This window comes from Lottia gigantea (assembly GCF_000327385.1).
Source record: "Lottia gigantea unplaced genomic scaffold LOTGIsca_7, whole genome shotgun sequence".
Lineage (NCBI taxonomy): Eukaryota > Metazoa > Mollusca > Gastropoda > Lottiidae > Lottia > Lottia gigantea.
This window is the reverse complement of record NW_008710370.1, coordinates 3524329-3541746: the sequence shown is the minus strand read 5'-3', so window position 1 is coordinate 3541746 and position 17418 is coordinate 3524329. Positions and strand designations below refer to the sequence as shown.

At 35.5% G+C, this 17418-nt stretch overlaps 1 protein-coding gene across 1 annotated transcript; it reads right to left on the bottom strand.

The window, feature by feature from the left end:
* Nucleotides 1–9083: 9083 nt before the first annotated feature.
* Nucleotides 9084–11159, bottom strand: LOTGIDRAFT_155117 (hypothetical protein; the record flags this gene model as incomplete). The annotated part of the gene is made up of 3 exons (XM_009065620.1): nucleotides 9084–9296; nucleotides 9710–10000; nucleotides 11157–11159. The coding sequence occupies 3 exons, from the start codon at nucleotides 11157–11159 to the stop codon at nucleotides 9084–9086; spliced, it is 507 nt and encodes a 168-aa protein (XP_009063868.1).
* Between the last annotated feature and the right edge of the window lie 6259 nt (nucleotides 11160–17418).

Below are 17418 nucleotides of genomic sequence, written 5' to 3'. Positions count from 1 at the left end.
CGCTCATTGGAGACGTTATACAACAAAATGTCGCACTTGTTTTATTGGTCTATTGTGGGGTTTCACGTTCATTCAAACGTGATTTCACTGGCTGTATTGGGTATGCTTTGACCGAGACAACAAATTCATATTATACAATCCCAAAACCTAACCTTCTTTAAATCCTTTATTTGATATTATACGTATTCACGCCAACCAAATAAACCCATTTGGTATAAGATGTGAAATTATATAAACCTGTAAATATTTGCCAACTTTCATGAATAACTTTCTTTTACAGATCATTCTTCACGTTATTTTGACTCGTACTCTTCATATATCATGTAATGCAACTTGTTATTTATATTTGTCTAATAGTCACCGTTACTTATCAGTATTGCATTTTTTATGAACCTTATTGTTGCCTTGTAAATATCTTGATTAGCGGAAAATTAAAAAAAAAATCATCATGAGAACAGGTTGACACATTTGCAGGGCCGTATATTTTGCACAGGTATTATGGTGTGTATCATTCATTAAAATTGTGTACGATACCGAAAAAATGCAATGAATTGTGTGGCAGTTATGAGTATCTCACAATTTCAGATATTTATTACACTGTAGTTTAATTGAATAGGAACAAGAAGGGACAATTGCTTTTGTTGAGTGCACATGTATTAAGTGAGTACTAAGCGTTTATTGAGCAGTTTGGTGTTTGGCTTTATAATGGCTCGATGTTATTTGTTTGAATAAGTAGGAGGCACATTTCTTTACAATTAGGCGATTATTTTACTCATATCCGTACACTAGTTTTCAAACGGCTCCCAAAGAGCATACCGAATCATTTACGCAATGTTTTTAAATATTTTTGGAGTTTAAAAATTAACGGCAGGATTTTTTAAAACTGTCTGATACGTTAAAGGGCACATTTCGCTAGATTTTGGTTTATAATTTTTAAAAATTAGAGAACAAAATTTATTTCGACCTACAAAAAAAGGAATGCCCCCTTAACACTGAATAGTACCCCCAATTATAAACAGTATCATTTCTAGCAGAGTACACAAATATTGTGATGATAAAAGATAGCTGGCGGGGTATGGTAATATACGCTTACTGGCAACTTTGATTTTGAATATTAAAAAATGGCAGTTCAGTAACAGTCGCCAGTACGAAATATTCATACACTTATGGAATTTTTGGGGTGATACTGAATAATATTACAAAGTTTTGTCCAAATCCGACCTTTTAGTGTTACGAGTTAAAACTTGAAACCGTTTTCATGAACGAGGTCAATAACTCATATTACAGATTTTCGGTAGGGTTCATCGTTGGGTGATTACAAACACTCTCGCCCTGTTTCCAGAATCGTGCCTTCTGGGGTGTTGACGGGCTAAAATATGAACGCGTTTTCTACAGGGTTCCTTCTTGGGTGATTACAAACACTCGCAAAAATCCGCCAAGATTTGTACTTTCTAGGGTGTGAACGAGTTTTTAAGAACAAGTCATACTAATTATTTTTCGATTTTTCGAATTTTCAATGAGGTTCATCCTTGGATGAATAAACAAACACAACAATTAATACATATAAACAAGATTAACAGATTAATATATACACAGATTAAAACACATATAGATTAAAATATTTAAATGCCGATTATAGTAATTAGTTCCTTATAACTAATGACAATTCCTTGAATGATTTAAACAAACAAAAATTGTAACTAACAAAATGAAATAAGTAAAACATTAAAAGTTAAAATAAATTGAAAAATATAAGAATATGGGCCCACATCGTGTTCGATAGATTTTTTCTGCTGACATGGAATCCGCTAGTTTGTCACGTGTCTTTGTTTGCTGGAATATATTCTAGCAGACGACACCTTGAATTCCGATACACAGTTAGGGATTATGTGAAAAGATGACAGATGAAACATTTTAATATTTGAAGAACAAAGAGAGCACGACTCGCCGATTTTGAAAGTTCATAAAATGTACCATTTTTCGACCATCCACAGTCCAAGATTTCATTATGATTGCACTCCAATATATCTTGTATCGACTAACTCTCCGTATAGTGTCGACCATTGCACAGTCCACAGCGTTGGTGTGGTTAGTTTCCGATGTAATGTTTCTTGATCTTTTGTGTTTAGTTTCTATAGAATACCAGGTCAAACTCGGGTCATGAATCAAAGTATTTTTTTGGGTTTTTTTTATAAACATAAATACAGAATAAAAACAGAACAATCTACTATATGTAGACATAACAAGCACATATCAAAAGGGAAACTAGGTAGGAAAACAAAAAAAGGAGTAAAAAATAAGAAATAATGGTAATTATCTACTACCTGTAGACAAGAGAAACACATGCCGAATTATTTCAAAATCTTACCTATAATTTATGCTGAAAAATGAAAAGTGGTGCTGTGCTGAAAGAAGAAGGATGAAAAGTTATTGTCGTTTAAAATTTTTATAAAATAGGTAAATTAGTTCATCGTTTAGAAGTGCAGTTTTCAAAGTAGTGGGATAAGTCGATAAGTAAAACACGAAGGGATTATTTGTTTTCAATCTAAAGCTGGCAGGAAGACAAGTGGCGACAAGTGTCATAGAGTTTAGACGTTGGATATATATAAAAAATAAATAATTATATAACACACAAAGGTGCCAAATAAACACATAATCAGTAACATTTGTCTCGAAAATCCCCATTGACACCATTTGCTATCAATACCAAGGCCCTTCTAACACCGTTAGTTTAAGCCCCGATAATCTAATATAATATCAGTGGTTTCTCTGAGTATGTATTTTGTGTGGTATTGTTGTGTTATAGACTTGCCAAACCGTCGGCGTCCGTTTCAGCAGATTGAGTGGATTTCGTTACCCATAAACTGTAATGAAGTACATTGATACTATATTGGGCTAAAAATTAACTAGTCAGTCTGAACACTTAAACCGGACCGACTTGTGATATACATAAACCTAATAAGATATCAGGTAAGCAATTTTGAATATTTCTCGTTCAATGTTGACAGAGTAGAGATGTACCAGCCCTTTCTATAATGTTATTGTTTTGCTGAGGTCATCAATACAAATATTTTGAACTAAAAATTGAAATTGGAAAATCATCTGACTTTCAGTTGACAAGATTTCACTTGGAGTGTCAAACTTCTTATTATTTAGAAAGATTAGAAACAAATAAATAAAAATAGCTATGGGTGTTCTAGTTGCATCGGTAAGTTTATTTCTTTAAATTTTTTTGTAATGAACAAAATAAGTCAGATATGTGGATTTCCTGGAATAACTGCAAATCATATTAAATCACACGAATGGATGTGTAGTTTAAGTTCTCCTGGCCTTGATTTTAAGCTAACTCCCGTTTGAAAAAAAAATTGAAATAAATTCGATAATCACCATATACTGTATTTAAGTAAGTAGAATTATACGCCTTATAACTTTTGGTCCTTTTGAGTCAACATTAAAACTGTGACAGAGCAAAGTGAATGGAAAAAACAAATGAAATATTTGAAGCGTAAATGCATTCATACGTGTAATTCAAAATTATTTTTAATTTTTTGTCTTTCACAGTTGAGAATTATCAATACCAACCACGAAAGAATCAAAGATTGTCCATAATTTCAGTGATCGTAAACGCAGTATGAATAAACTAGTAATTCAACAATTAATTTGGTCCAATCAAGATGCGAGCAGGATTTTGACGTCTTGGAGCGAGTTTTGAAAACACTATTCAATTACACCATGTGACAAAAATCAGAAATGAACCAAAACATATCAGACTTGTACAAAGGTACCACGAACATGAATAATTCTTCTCAATGTATTAGTGCATTAAATTGTACCGTTGAATCGGAAGGACTGTATTATAATGATACTTTATTGCACAAACTCAGTCACGAAAGAATGATGTTCAATATCCCTGCAACTACAATACTTTGCTTAATTATGGCCATTGGACTTATTGGAAATATTTGTGTGATTATGACTTATAACTTCTTCTCTCCAAAAACTCCGGCCAACTTTTACATAGTAATGTTAGCATCGTTAGATTTAACAAGCTGCTTACTTGGATTACCATATCATATATATAATTTATGTTGGCCTTACATCTATGCTTTACCAACAGTCTGTCGCATTTCGAGATTTTTTGAAAATTTTTCTAACCTTGGTTCAGGGTTTGTTCTAGTGTCTGTGGCTTCCGAAAGATATTTTAAGATTAAATTTCCTTTAATGGCGTATGGACGTACAAAGGCAAAGAAAGTTACCTTAGTAGTATTGGTGTTATCAGTATCATTGTCATGGCCACATTTCCTTATCAACCAAAGCAGCATCATTCAAATTGGCAAAGAACAAGTTACGGGCGAAGATTGTGGTTACGGAAATCGGAATGAACCTATGGTTATGGTATATGTCTTTATATTCCAAGGAGTGTTGTTATTTGTGTATGTGATTTCCTTCTGTGGATTTGTTGTTTTCTATGGATATATTTTAAGCGTAATAGTTCAACGCAAAAGAGAAATAAAGAAGAACCATATTTATATTTCAAATAAACAATGTACAGATAAAGCGCAGCCCACAGAAAACCGTTTTGACAGGTGTTTTAGTGTAACAGGTGTGAAGATTCGGTCAAGCAAAACGACCATATGTTTATTAACTGTCACTATCACTGCAATGCTTAGTTACACGCCATTTCTTCTCATCATGTTCCTCAGAAGTGCTGGACTATATTTCCAGACAACCCTGACGCCTTCGGGGGAATACTTTCATTACGGAACCTCAGCTGCAATAGATCTTGCATGTACAATCTGTATAAAATCGTATTTTATTAATAGTGCCTTGAATCCAATAATTTACAGTGTATTGAATCCCGCGTTCAGAAAAAGATGTCGCACAGGTATAAAGCGTATATCCCAACGACTGTCACAAAGACAAGAGGATAAGTAACGTAATGAATTCTATTCACATAGTCAATAAAAGTTTTGTATGTAATATAATATGCATGAAGATAGTAAACTTGCTTTCAATTTAAGAATACGTAAAATGTTTTTGGTATGTTGCAATCACTGAAGAGAAGACTAAAACTTTTTCAAAACGGTGTTAAGAAAACAAACAACGTCTGTTTTTATTATAACAACTGGAAATAGAGGAAAGATAATAATCGATATCAATCTCAGGAGGCAGAAGTCCGCAACATATGCCCCTATTCAAATCCCTGGAAGGTATTTTGACAGTTGTCGGCTGGAGTAGGGCCAGAAAAGTCCTGTTTTATGGGGACTTTTCTGCACCTCCCAAGGTGTGGAAGTTATAGACATATTTGTGTATCTCAAATTCACCAAACCCAGATTTATTTGGAAAGATAGATTGTAGTTTAATCAGGCCATCATTATTCCCAAATATTCACTTTTGCGGTTCTATTAAAGTTTTTTTTATTACCTTAATCTCTCATCGGCCATCAAAGAAAAAGGATCACGTGATACAACACGAAAGTAAGTAGCAGGTTTGGTAGATTCGAGGTATATTAATATGTCTAAGAATACCCATACCTTCGGCGTTGCAAAAAATCCACATAAACAGGGCATTTTCTTAATGGCGCTCACTAAGCCAACAAATTTCACAATATCTATCAGATGCTTAAATAGATGTTTCGGACTAAGGAGGCAGGTGAAAATTTATAATTTTTCCATCTCTTTCATCGATGTAACATGTTTGATAACAGTAAATGACCGTCTGCTTGATCTGGAGCTTTCCTGCTTAAATATATTACGAGTTGCTCTATTGTTGATTATACTCTATCGAGTATTTATATGGGAAAAGAATCTGGATTCATCTCAATCTGGAAAGGGTGACTTTCATTGGCATTAAAGATTTGTTTCATTATGATAAATCTATCTATTCGTATAAATTGAGATATATCTGTCAACTTTTCATGTTAACTCGATGGAAGCTTTATTTTCATGAAACATGGTGTATACACAGAAGTGTGAAAACACTTCAAAATAAACTTGTTACCATAATAAACGCTAGAGTTTTGATTTTGATATGACTGAATCTCGGTATGCTTATTGGAGAGATAAGATCTCGGACAAGTTTCAATTTAATTATGTGTAAATGAACTATAATTTGGCCTTTATTTATCAAAAACATGTCGAAATCAGACTGAAATTTGGCATGTTTTGGTAGGTGAGGTCAAATTTAAAGTTGTCGATGTTTGGTTAAAAAAATGTTTTTTTATTTTAATTCCCCGACTTTGAAATGTCTCAAAATCACCTTTTAATGTGATAGACAAGTATTGGTTGTCGACGGAAGTTCTGTTCACAATATTTCTTCCAAAAATCTTAGAGTTAAAAATATGCCTGATACAATGTATAGTTTTTTGTCTATTTGTTAATATATTGTAATGAAGAGTTATTGCCCTTCATTTAGTCATGGCTAACCTGTCAAAATCAGATAAGATAGTAAATAGTAAGTCAAAAGTTTTATACATCTTTGACCCTGAAAAATATTAATTATTCAATGATGTCGCGGGCATGATCTTCAAGCTATCTCGTTTAATCGGACGCATCCTAAGATGTCATCACAAACGGTTTTTGGAGACGATTGGGTGATTTGAATACGATTGCCATCCTAAAACGTCCATAATTGTAATGGTAGCTAAGTCGTCCGGGAGGTTGATAAGTGCTATCAGTATATCAAACATTTCGAGAGTTATATTTTCGTACTGCAAGAGCTTAATACCAAAGCGATAGCTATATATAGATTACTGTTCACTTAAATCTCCGTGCGGACAAACAATCTGTACGCATATTACATTTCTATGCCATTACCATGTGTAATAGTAGAGCTTAGGCCAACTTCAAACTCGGAGAATATGTGTGTTCAGCATGTGATCGAAAAAGATCAGTAGATTTTATATATTAAAATTCAGATAATAATATATGGTTTTTATTTTCACATCAAGGTTGTGGGTTTTCAAATTGGGAAACGAACAACCTTTCGTGAAGATCCCCATAATTGTCAAATTTGTCGGTATTGTAGGCGTGGACAAGCACCCTGTCTATGCAGTCCAGCAATCTGTCAGGATGCGTCGTCCAATTTTATTTAGGAATCCACCAATATATATCAATTTTTGCAAAATCTATGATACATGTTGCTCGTGATTCACCTAGTCTAGGTCTAAATCAAATAGCAATCTTAGAGACCAGTCCAGGCTTGTCTTCCACTGAGATAGGACAGGATCCCCACACCCTGACTACTGCCGAGTCCTTGATCTCTTAAGATTCGAGGGGATACGTTTTCCTCTTTCCTTCCGAAGACTGAGGAACCTTTGATAGGCAGAGGGCATGATAAATGTAGGTTCAAGCACAACCAGATCCCCTGTTCTTCCATAATAATTAAGGACAGCTTTAGATGCCGTGCATACACCTCCAAGCTCTTGATTAAGACAAAAGATGATTTCTACAGAATTATTGTTTATTCTCTTTTTAACATCTTCTTGAGCAAAAATAAAAGCGAAAGAAGCGGCAGTTACAATAATATACTGTATATATACAGAACAATACATGTACCGTCGAGAGGACGAGCAGGAAAATAAACAAAACAAAAAAAATGGCCGCACAAATAAATTAGGCCTGATGTTTCTGTTCACCAAGCTAGCTAGCTTCCTTCCGTTACGTTATAATCTGCGAATAGAATCCTCGCGAACATGGTGAATTCCTATATCGAATTAAGAGATCTGGTCCGGAGTGTGGTGGAGATAACGCGCCAGCATTAAGGACTTAGAATTACATGGTTTTTGAATGAAAATTTGACGAGGAAAAATGGTGATTTCATGACCGCAGATTTGGTACCGACATAGTTAAGCTAATTAGAGCGCTACTGCTTACCTAACAGTACGTCTAATGACTGATGATGAAATGATAAGGATGATAATGATGATGATAGGTTTAAAAGTAATGATGACTTTTAAGTTGACAACGTCGGTACCAAGTGCAGGCGTTATCTACCATTTTCGCGCTGCGAGCCTCTATTTATAGGCGAAGCGCGACCCGTGCTTCCGATATCAAGTTGTGAGAGCAGCTATAAAGAAGGGAAACTAGCTTGTCCGGGTCGTATCCGGTCTAATATTTTAAACTGGTTAACAATTTTCAATAATGAAATTAACATAAATTAAAGATTCCAGAAAACGGACAAGGCAATATAATCTAAAATAGTGACCAATGCGTAAGAACACGAAGATAAACAGTCGACGTCATAAAAGAGTTCCGTATTTCTACACGAGTTGTAATATTAATTATAAAATATTGGCTTGTCCTGTTCTTGTCCTTTTTCACAGAATTTGATAACATTTATTTAAATTTACAATAAAAACATTTAATCTATATTTACAATTTATGTAATTTATTCAATGACCTAGGCGTAATAATCTTTGACCGACTGACCTAGTGCCCTGCTTACCTAGTCCGTAACGACCGCCTAAGTATTGATGAGCCGATATAGTTCCAATTTACTAGACAATATTATGCGTTAAGCTAATGCGTCTGGGAACCGTAACATAAAATTTGACAATGATAATCAAATTAAACTATATTAAAATTGTCCTAAGTGAGTGACGACTCAAACAGTATTACTACACTTGCCTTGTAAACACACCGCATTTCTCCTTAACGACGCGACATGAATGACGGCGACGTGAGAACGGTTTTAGATAACTTGCTTCAAAACATTAATGTGCCAAAACTACTGCTAATACTAATAGATCCTTGATGTGACTAAATGACTAAAAATGGAAGTTTAACAAAAACATGTTTCTGTTAATGAAAGTTAAATATGGATGATGTTTCAATCGCTTTTCTTTCCCTAACAACGACTTATTAATACGGTTATAACATCGTGACCTTCTTAATTACGTTATTGTTTACAATGCTGTGTTCTGGACCAAACCATGAATATCAATGCATACTGCTTTTATGCTGGTAATAAACACCCCCACCCACATATTACACTCTCCCCACTCACAATAGAAAAATTCTCCTGAATTTGGTACTTATTTTAAAAAAAAAATAAAAATGACATGCGTTAATCTAAATTATACGTTAATCTACTAATCGCAATTCAATACCCATTGAGTCCATTTCTTGTATTATTCTCTGGATCCTGGTTGATGGTGCTGGTGCACAACTGGCTGCAACCTCCAACATATTCAACCAGTCTGCATTACCATCATTTTCTATGGCTATGTCTCTCAGGGTTCTGTAGACGTAGGTTTTTAATTTAGATAAATCCCTTTTTCTCTGCCTTGCTGTAGGCTGTTCCAGGAAGTATGAGAAAGTTATACTTCCCTGACAAATCCTCTTGGGTAAGAGGTACCACTGCCCCTTCGCCGAGCTCCAGAGCAGTGGCAGCAAACACAAATTGACCCAGTTTTTATTCCTTACTGAATTTTTCCAGCCTAATTGGGGCCACAATATTCTTGGTTGAGCTGCAACTCTACTGCGCATTCGACGCCCCATTCTCTTCTAGCAGCTGGAAAGAACTGCAGCTCTCTTTCCCTTGCTTCTGGTAAGTCTAGCTCTCTTCACTTCCTCATCCTTCTCTATCACTCCCAGTTCCTCAGACTCGTAATTCCTCCGTTTCTCTCCCTTTGTCTTACTCTTTCCTTTCTCCCCTCTCTGCTCATCCTCCCTTCTCTGCCTTTCCTTCTTCTCCCCTCTATGCTCACCTTCCCTTCTCTGCCGCTCCTCTTTCTCCTTTCCCTCCTCCCCCTCCCTTCTACGATTCTCCTCTTTCTCCTTGCTCTTTTGCTCCTCCCCTCTTTTATCCGTCTCTCTTCTTCCTCTCTTGTCTTTCTCTCCTCTTTCTCCTTTCTCTGCTCCTCTTCTCTCCTCTTTCTATCCCCTTTCACCCGTCTCTCCCCTTCCTCTCGTCTTTTTCTCCTTTCTCTCCTCTTTCTATCCTCTTTCAGCTGTCTCTCCCCTTCCTCTCTTGTCTTTCTCTCCTCTATGGCTATGGCCTGGGTTGATAAAAATGCCAACTAGTGCTGATTTTACAAAAAGAATTTTCAATCCAAAATGTTGATAGGGGGAGGGGAATTATGTTTATTTCAAATTAGACCTAAATTCTGGGACAAATGGCATGTAACTAAAAATTATATTTTGAATATGCATGGAAAAATAGACAAAAGTTCACTATGGTGGAGTTGACTCCCTCTCAAGTTTATGCCTTTTCCTTATCGTGATAGGCTCAAATTCAAAATGTATTGCATTGATATAGATAATAGGCTATTCATTCAGGTGAATACAGCCATACTAAGATGTGTTAACATGCATACTTTCTTTTCTTCAGTTTTGTCTATAATAACAGGGCTTTCTATGATTTTTAGAAAGAATTTTTACTTTTAGATTTTTTTTTAAAAACTTTACAGCATCTATTTCAATTATTTTTTGAATGAGGGAATACTTTTGGAATAGGAATATTTTGACAAAACAAAACTTTAGGAAAAGCCCCGAATCTGAATCTGCTTGTTTTTTCATGTAATTCCTGGGTAAAGGCTGTAGTTAGAAATACAGGTAACTAGTTTTTTCCTCAATAGTTGAATTTCCTTAATAGCCATTGTGTTGTTTACTGATTTTTACTATACTACATGAGAAAATATGCATGAAAGAGCTTATTTGAGCATCCCTGTTCAGATGTGATGGTTATGTGTCTAAACAATGGCAAAAAAAAAACTCAAAAGTATTCTTTTTCTCATGCTCTCTTTTGGTGTGTGGTATTGGGGTCACATGTTATGGACAGATGTACTTCTGGACATCCATTCCAAAAATGCTTTTTAACATGTTTTTGTTTACAACTGGTTGCGTTTGTGTATATTGAACATTATTGCTGCTGAGAACACAAATACTTGTGCAATGACATGCGCTTTTACACGTAACCTTTTACTTATACCTATTTTATTTGTATGGTTACAGCCACACTTCCTTTGAGACATCAACGCAAAGGGCCCAAGATATTTGTAGCAGCTTTTACGATATTGAGATCATACAGCGCTTAGTTGAAGTGGAATTACAGAAAATACAGATGTCTGAATGAAAATTGGAATGGTACAAAATCCCAAATACACATTCAAAGATCAGAATACCAGTTGACAATCCCTTCAATATCTTACTTACCATTTACTGAATGAAAAATGACTTGATTGGTAATTATATCATTAGCCTGACAAATCTGGCCATACCAAGGTTCTCAGACGTGATATATAGGATTATCATATTATATTACCACAGGTAGGACCAGACATCAAATGTCACTATCCACTATCTTCAAATGACAAAATCTAAACTTATTAGAACTTTTAGTATCTATACAAAGCTGAAGTTTAAGAGCCCATAAAGTCATTACCAGCTATTTTACAAACTTGTTTGTTTTGGTACCCTGTATAGCACAGGAACTTAATAGAATATCTGATAATGTTTTTATTGACTTTTTTTTAAATAACTCTGTATGGATAGTTGGATACCAAAGGTTTATAATTTTGTGAAAAGTTATTTTTTAAAAAAGCAGGTTCAACTCCATTAAAAGGTGACATTAGATGGCTTTCTCTACCAGTGATGATATCACACCAATACCAATATATTATAGAAATTTGTAGGACCTGATTTGCCAGGCTAGATCACAATATTCTGATGTACAATTTGTTAGAATCTATACACAAGTACATGTGTATGAAATGGATTGTTGCTGTAATACAATCAAATCAAATTGCTGCATTCCTTGATAAAGATACAAGAATAGTGGTCATTGCAGTCGATGTAAAATTACGCAGTTTGTCATAGCTTGACATTGTGAACATGATTGAAATTAGATCTTTCATTTGAGTAAAGCTATTTCTAACGAATTTAAAATGAACATTTATAATAATCTTTGAAATAAAATTTTTCCAATACAGCTTTTTCAAAGTGATTATTATAAAACTAAATTAATTTTTTGCATAAAAGTGTCATTCTTGTTGATAGTTTTGAATTTCATATCATTAAAGGTGTAAGCAATGAAAATGCACACTTGGCGTCCTGTACACAGAAGTTGACCCTGAAATTGAAAATAATAGTCATGATTTTCTGAAAGATAATACTTTTGATTTGTCTGTATTAATGCATTTGTCTTTAGATGAATATGGACACTTCACCTCAATCACTTTATGATTATCCATCTATCCGTCCGGCGAGGAATCTAGAAACTAACTACCTTTACAAACAAATGTTTCACATTCATCAACTGCATTCTGTGTTTGTTTAACAAAATCGTCAATAGCAATGTTTTCAAACTTCTTTCCATGGATAAGAGGATCAGCTTGTATGTCTTTTTTTTCAAATTGGAAAACCTGTAACATCTTAATGGTGACCACAGCTGATTTGATGCTTGACCATTTCAGTGAAATGTTTTCATTATCTATGTTTCATAAGCCAATATTTTGCAGCCAGATTTCAGAAAGAGGATCTTGGAAGATAATTATGGTCGGCTTTGACAGCCTAAGAATTAGCTGGTTTAAATGTTTGTGAAATTGGAAACTTACTTATGTTTGGGTGGCTTAGCCGTATGCATCTGAACATATCATTATAACCGGCCATTTTAATATAACGTCTTAATATCCTGACAGTGGCAGATCTTTAAGCTTAAGAGTACTGGCCATAAAATGTCTACTTTGATGAAAAGTTTGTAGTTGTGCAAGATAATTCTGTAATTAGTTTCTTTCAGTCGTCATCAAGTTTCTTTTGAAATTGTTCAAGGTAACAGGATAGATTCTAACTTTTTCCAATACATCATGTTCAATATCTTTATTTCTGTCAAAAATTCAAGCCTAAAAAATAAAGATAATGTTTTTCAAGAACTTTCTATCCCCAGAATCTGTGAAAGGATTAAATTACAATAAGTCTTGAACTACCATCCTACATGGATTGAACTGCACATTATCATCAAAGGAGTTATCCACAATTCGAAAGGATTAAATCAAAATTGGAAAATGGTAAGGCCTAGATCAATCACACTACCTCCATCGATAGTCTACTAGACTAGTAAATCTAGTCACTAGCCTAGGCAATCAGAATAATAGGCTTGGCCTATTAGAGGTCTTTTAGAGGGAGGCTACTTGATGTTTTTTTCTTATTCTGATTGTCTTTCAATTCACACTCCGCAACTGCGAATGAGTGGAACTGTCGAAGACGCCTGACCACCTGTCAGTTTAACTACTTTCGCTTTTTGACAGTTGATGTATTGATCTAAGATTATCTAGTTAACGGATGCTAAAAATAATCAAAGAACCTTACGAACCTTTCGATTAAATCCCTCTTTCTTCCAGATACCTTTCCCACTCTAGATTTCAATTCCTTTCTCAGTTAAGTTAAGTCCCGTAGACCATAATCACGCTTGTTATTTACATGATCAACCATTGTTGCAGATGACGACAAAACCGCAATAGCCGTCGCGCCATCTACATCAAGAAACGACAACTAGCGAATTTGGTTCCCCATTCAATGCCCATTGAGTCCATTTCTTGTATAATTCTCTGGATCATGGTTGCTGATGTAAAACTGACTGCCACCTCAATCATATTCAACCAGTCTGCTTAACCTTCATTCTTTATGGCTATGTCTCTCAGGCTTCTGTAGTGTATGTTCTTGATTTGGAAAGATCTCTGGCGTTTTTCTCTGCTTTGCTGTGGACTGTTCCAGGAAGTTTAGTAATTCCTTGACAAATCCTCTCGGGTAAGAGGTACCACTGCGCTATCGCCAAGCTCCAGAGCAGTGGCAGCAAACACAAATTGTCTCAGTTTTGTTTTCCTCTTTGCTGAACTTTTTCAACATAATGGAGGCCACAATATTTTTGGTTCGAACTGCAACTCTACTGCATACGACGCCCCATTTTCTTCAAGCAGCTGGAAAGAGTGGCATTCCCCCTTAGCACAATAGAACTGCAGCTCTCTCTCTCTTCCTTGCTTCTAGTTACTCTAGCCCTCTTCACTCCCTCATCCTTCTCCATCTCTCCCAATTCTTCAGACCCGTAAATCCCCTGTTTCTCTCTCAAGTGATATACTGGAGGTGCTTGGGGGGGCTCAGCGGTGAGAATTCCACTGCTCTCCTTTTGCCATGATAAGAAGGTTTTCTGTATACAGTTTGGTGGAATACCAAGAGCCATAGTCAATGGCTCAAATTCTATCCAAAATTCCTGGTATTCCATTTCAGGAATGTTTTTTGAGCTCAGCAACCCCATCCACTAGCCATTGTATTTCCAAAAACACCATCATTTTTTGAAGCCTTCCAATAAATGCCCTCCTCTTGGAACATCCATGGGCTAGGTTGATATGCACCAACTTCCTCTGATCGATACAATGCATCTTTTTTTTTCGAAATTCCCCCCTCCATTTGGAGCTTCTCATCCTCGCTTTGATGGCTTCCTCTGATGTATCTCTGGAAGGGGTTACCACTTTGGGTATTGGCTAGCCACCAAGCCCCAAAGTGGTAACCCTCAGAGAAGAACCGAGAATGTATCAGATCGAAAAATCTCGTACCCAGGCGAAGTCCACCATCCTTCGCAGCCGCACCATGGACAGACTAGCGACAAGTCTTCTCGACGGATGATGCCATTCCTAGAAATAGAAATATCTATCATTTTCTATGGTGTTGAAAAAGTCGAGGTTTCCATTAATTTTATACATATACCTTGACTTTTACTGGATGCTCAACCATACTTCGGAATTGTGCCGAACCGGAATCTGGGGATGCACCGTATATCAATTTGCATTTCCCTCATCCACATCTATCCGCTATGCAAGTAATATTCTACAGATTCTCCGTTCCCAGGTGCACTACCACAACTAAACAATTTATTTCCCATAACATCTATAAAATTCTAATTCCCTGGTTAGCGGCATCTAACATAGCAAACCATTCCTAACATGCAGAATCTTAAAAGTTACATCAAGCAGAAAATCAAACATGGCTTATTCCTTTCAGGTTTATATTGCCTGCTTGCAATTATTCAAGAAACATAATAATTAGTAACCCTTTTTATTCTGACATATTTATGAATTGGTATGATATATACACACGAAATATTGATTTTTTAGAAATCCACACTTTTAAAACAATAACGATTCCAGAACAAATAAGTCAAAACCTTTATACGTTATATAAACATAAATTAGATGCCATAAAACCAAAATATATATATATATGATATTCAAATAAAGAAATATAATTCGAAACTTAAAGGAATACGGGTTTGGGAGAAATACCTTGACAATGAGCTTTTAGAAGAAGACATTAAATCTATATCCAAAATAGTTCAAATAGTTTGCTGTAATATAAAATCTAGAAATTCGAATATAAATTTTTAAATCTCAGTATTTTTACAAACGATAAATTATGTAAGATAGGAAAAGAAAGTTTGACTCTCTGTGATGTGGTTCATGTATCGAAAGTTTAGAACATCTTTTCATTTCCTGCAGCGAATCACAAAAGGTATGGGATATCCTCTCAAGTGTTTTCGATAGAAATTGTATTAAACTAACAATTCCGAAATTCATACCAAAGTTTTGAAATTATCCCTGTCAATATGGTTGGTCTGCTAACTTTGTCTACTACGTGACCACAAGTCAAACTAAAATGGCGACCAATACAAGAACAAACGTTTTTTGGAAATATTTTACTCTAAATGAACAGAAACATTTAGAAATTCAACTTCAAGCTTGCACACATATTTGAAGTACAAGCTTGCGTCTGTAATTAAAAAAGCCGAAGGCGATAAGCAAAACACAGTAAAATTCTTTACAGCATGATGTTTGGTGCCAGTGCCACAGGCTGTACGAGTTCGGGCATGGTGTCTGAATCTACTCAATCATCATCCTCGAAAACTCTATCTTCTGTCGTCAACATTACAGATACTGACGATAGTAATGAAGAACAGCTAGTACAAGCACAGCAAACCAATATGAGATTTTTTTTGAATAAACCAGAAATGAGCGTACGCTCAGCCGAGTGGGCGACCATTACCAGGATTTTAGTCGAATTTTGTTGTCAGGACATGAGGCCTATCAGCATTGTATCTGAATAAATTGAATTCAAGTTACAAAGTGCCCTGTATAGTACTGTAAAGAATCATCTTAATTTGTACTATGACGAAACTAAATCAAAACTCATCAATGACTCAAAATTGCTTTAGTTTCACTACGGATGCATTCACAAGTGTGGTTAACCAGGGGTACACAACAAAAACTGTACACTATGTTCATGCTCACTGGCAATTCCACCATCTTGTTTTAAATACTCATAAAATGACCGTACGCCACACGGAAGAGAATTTGGCCAATGATTTCAGACAGGTACTGAAAAATTTTGAGATTGGAAAAAAACTAGTTTCAATAACATCTCTCTGTAAAGAAATGTTTAGATTTACCTAACATCGACAGGGCTACAGGAGCAGCTAGGCATTTGGTGTCATTTTTTAACCGCTCGACTGAGGCCTCAAATGGTTTGATTACCAAAAACAAACAATTTGCCTGAACATTCACTTATTCACGACGTTTCTTACTCGATGTGCATATCATGTTCAAGCGATTGTTTGAGCAAAGACTTGCTATATTTGCTGTAATACATAACGCATCATTAGTCAAACACGCCAGATCTCTAGAAATTTCGGATTCTAATTGGACCGTCATAGAAGATAGCGTTGTCGTATTGGAGTCCCTTCAGATAGCCACGTATCCAACTATAACCATGATTTATCTTTGGTAAACACCCATTTAAAGACGAAAGATTGTTTCTAAAACTATCAAAGACTTGAAGCAAGCTGTAGTAAAGAATTTTACCAAACGATATTTGATGCCCCAAATTATAGCCAGCGACTGGATCTCAAGTGCAAAGACCTTAAGTTTCTTAATGAAAATCAGAAACAAAAAACATGGGAATATGTGAAAGAAAAGAGTGATACAGATTATGTGCTGATTGTGACAGTATTTTTATTAGAAGCATAAGGGGCTGACATGCCCCCGCTAATGGGTTCATACCCCAGATGGTGTCTACCTCTCCTGTTATGTGGGTTATTCATTACAGGTTAAGGGAGTTAGAGATGTAAGGGTGTTATGAAATACATTCGAGGGACTATTTTGGATATGGGGATTGAATTGGCCTATCTTTAGGCATTTTTACCTTTTGGAGACCTATCATTGGTATAGGCAGTATTATTTCTTCAGCCTTTCATTGATATTATTTATTTGTATTATTTATACATAGGTTTCCATGCGGGAGCTTCGCCATGATGCATTGCGCGGAACGCCATCTTGTAGGTCAAATCGTCAAGGTAAACAATAATATTTATTCAGTCTATATTTTTTTCGCTTTGTTAGAAGCAATGGTTAACACATGTGTTGTTTGGGCGTGT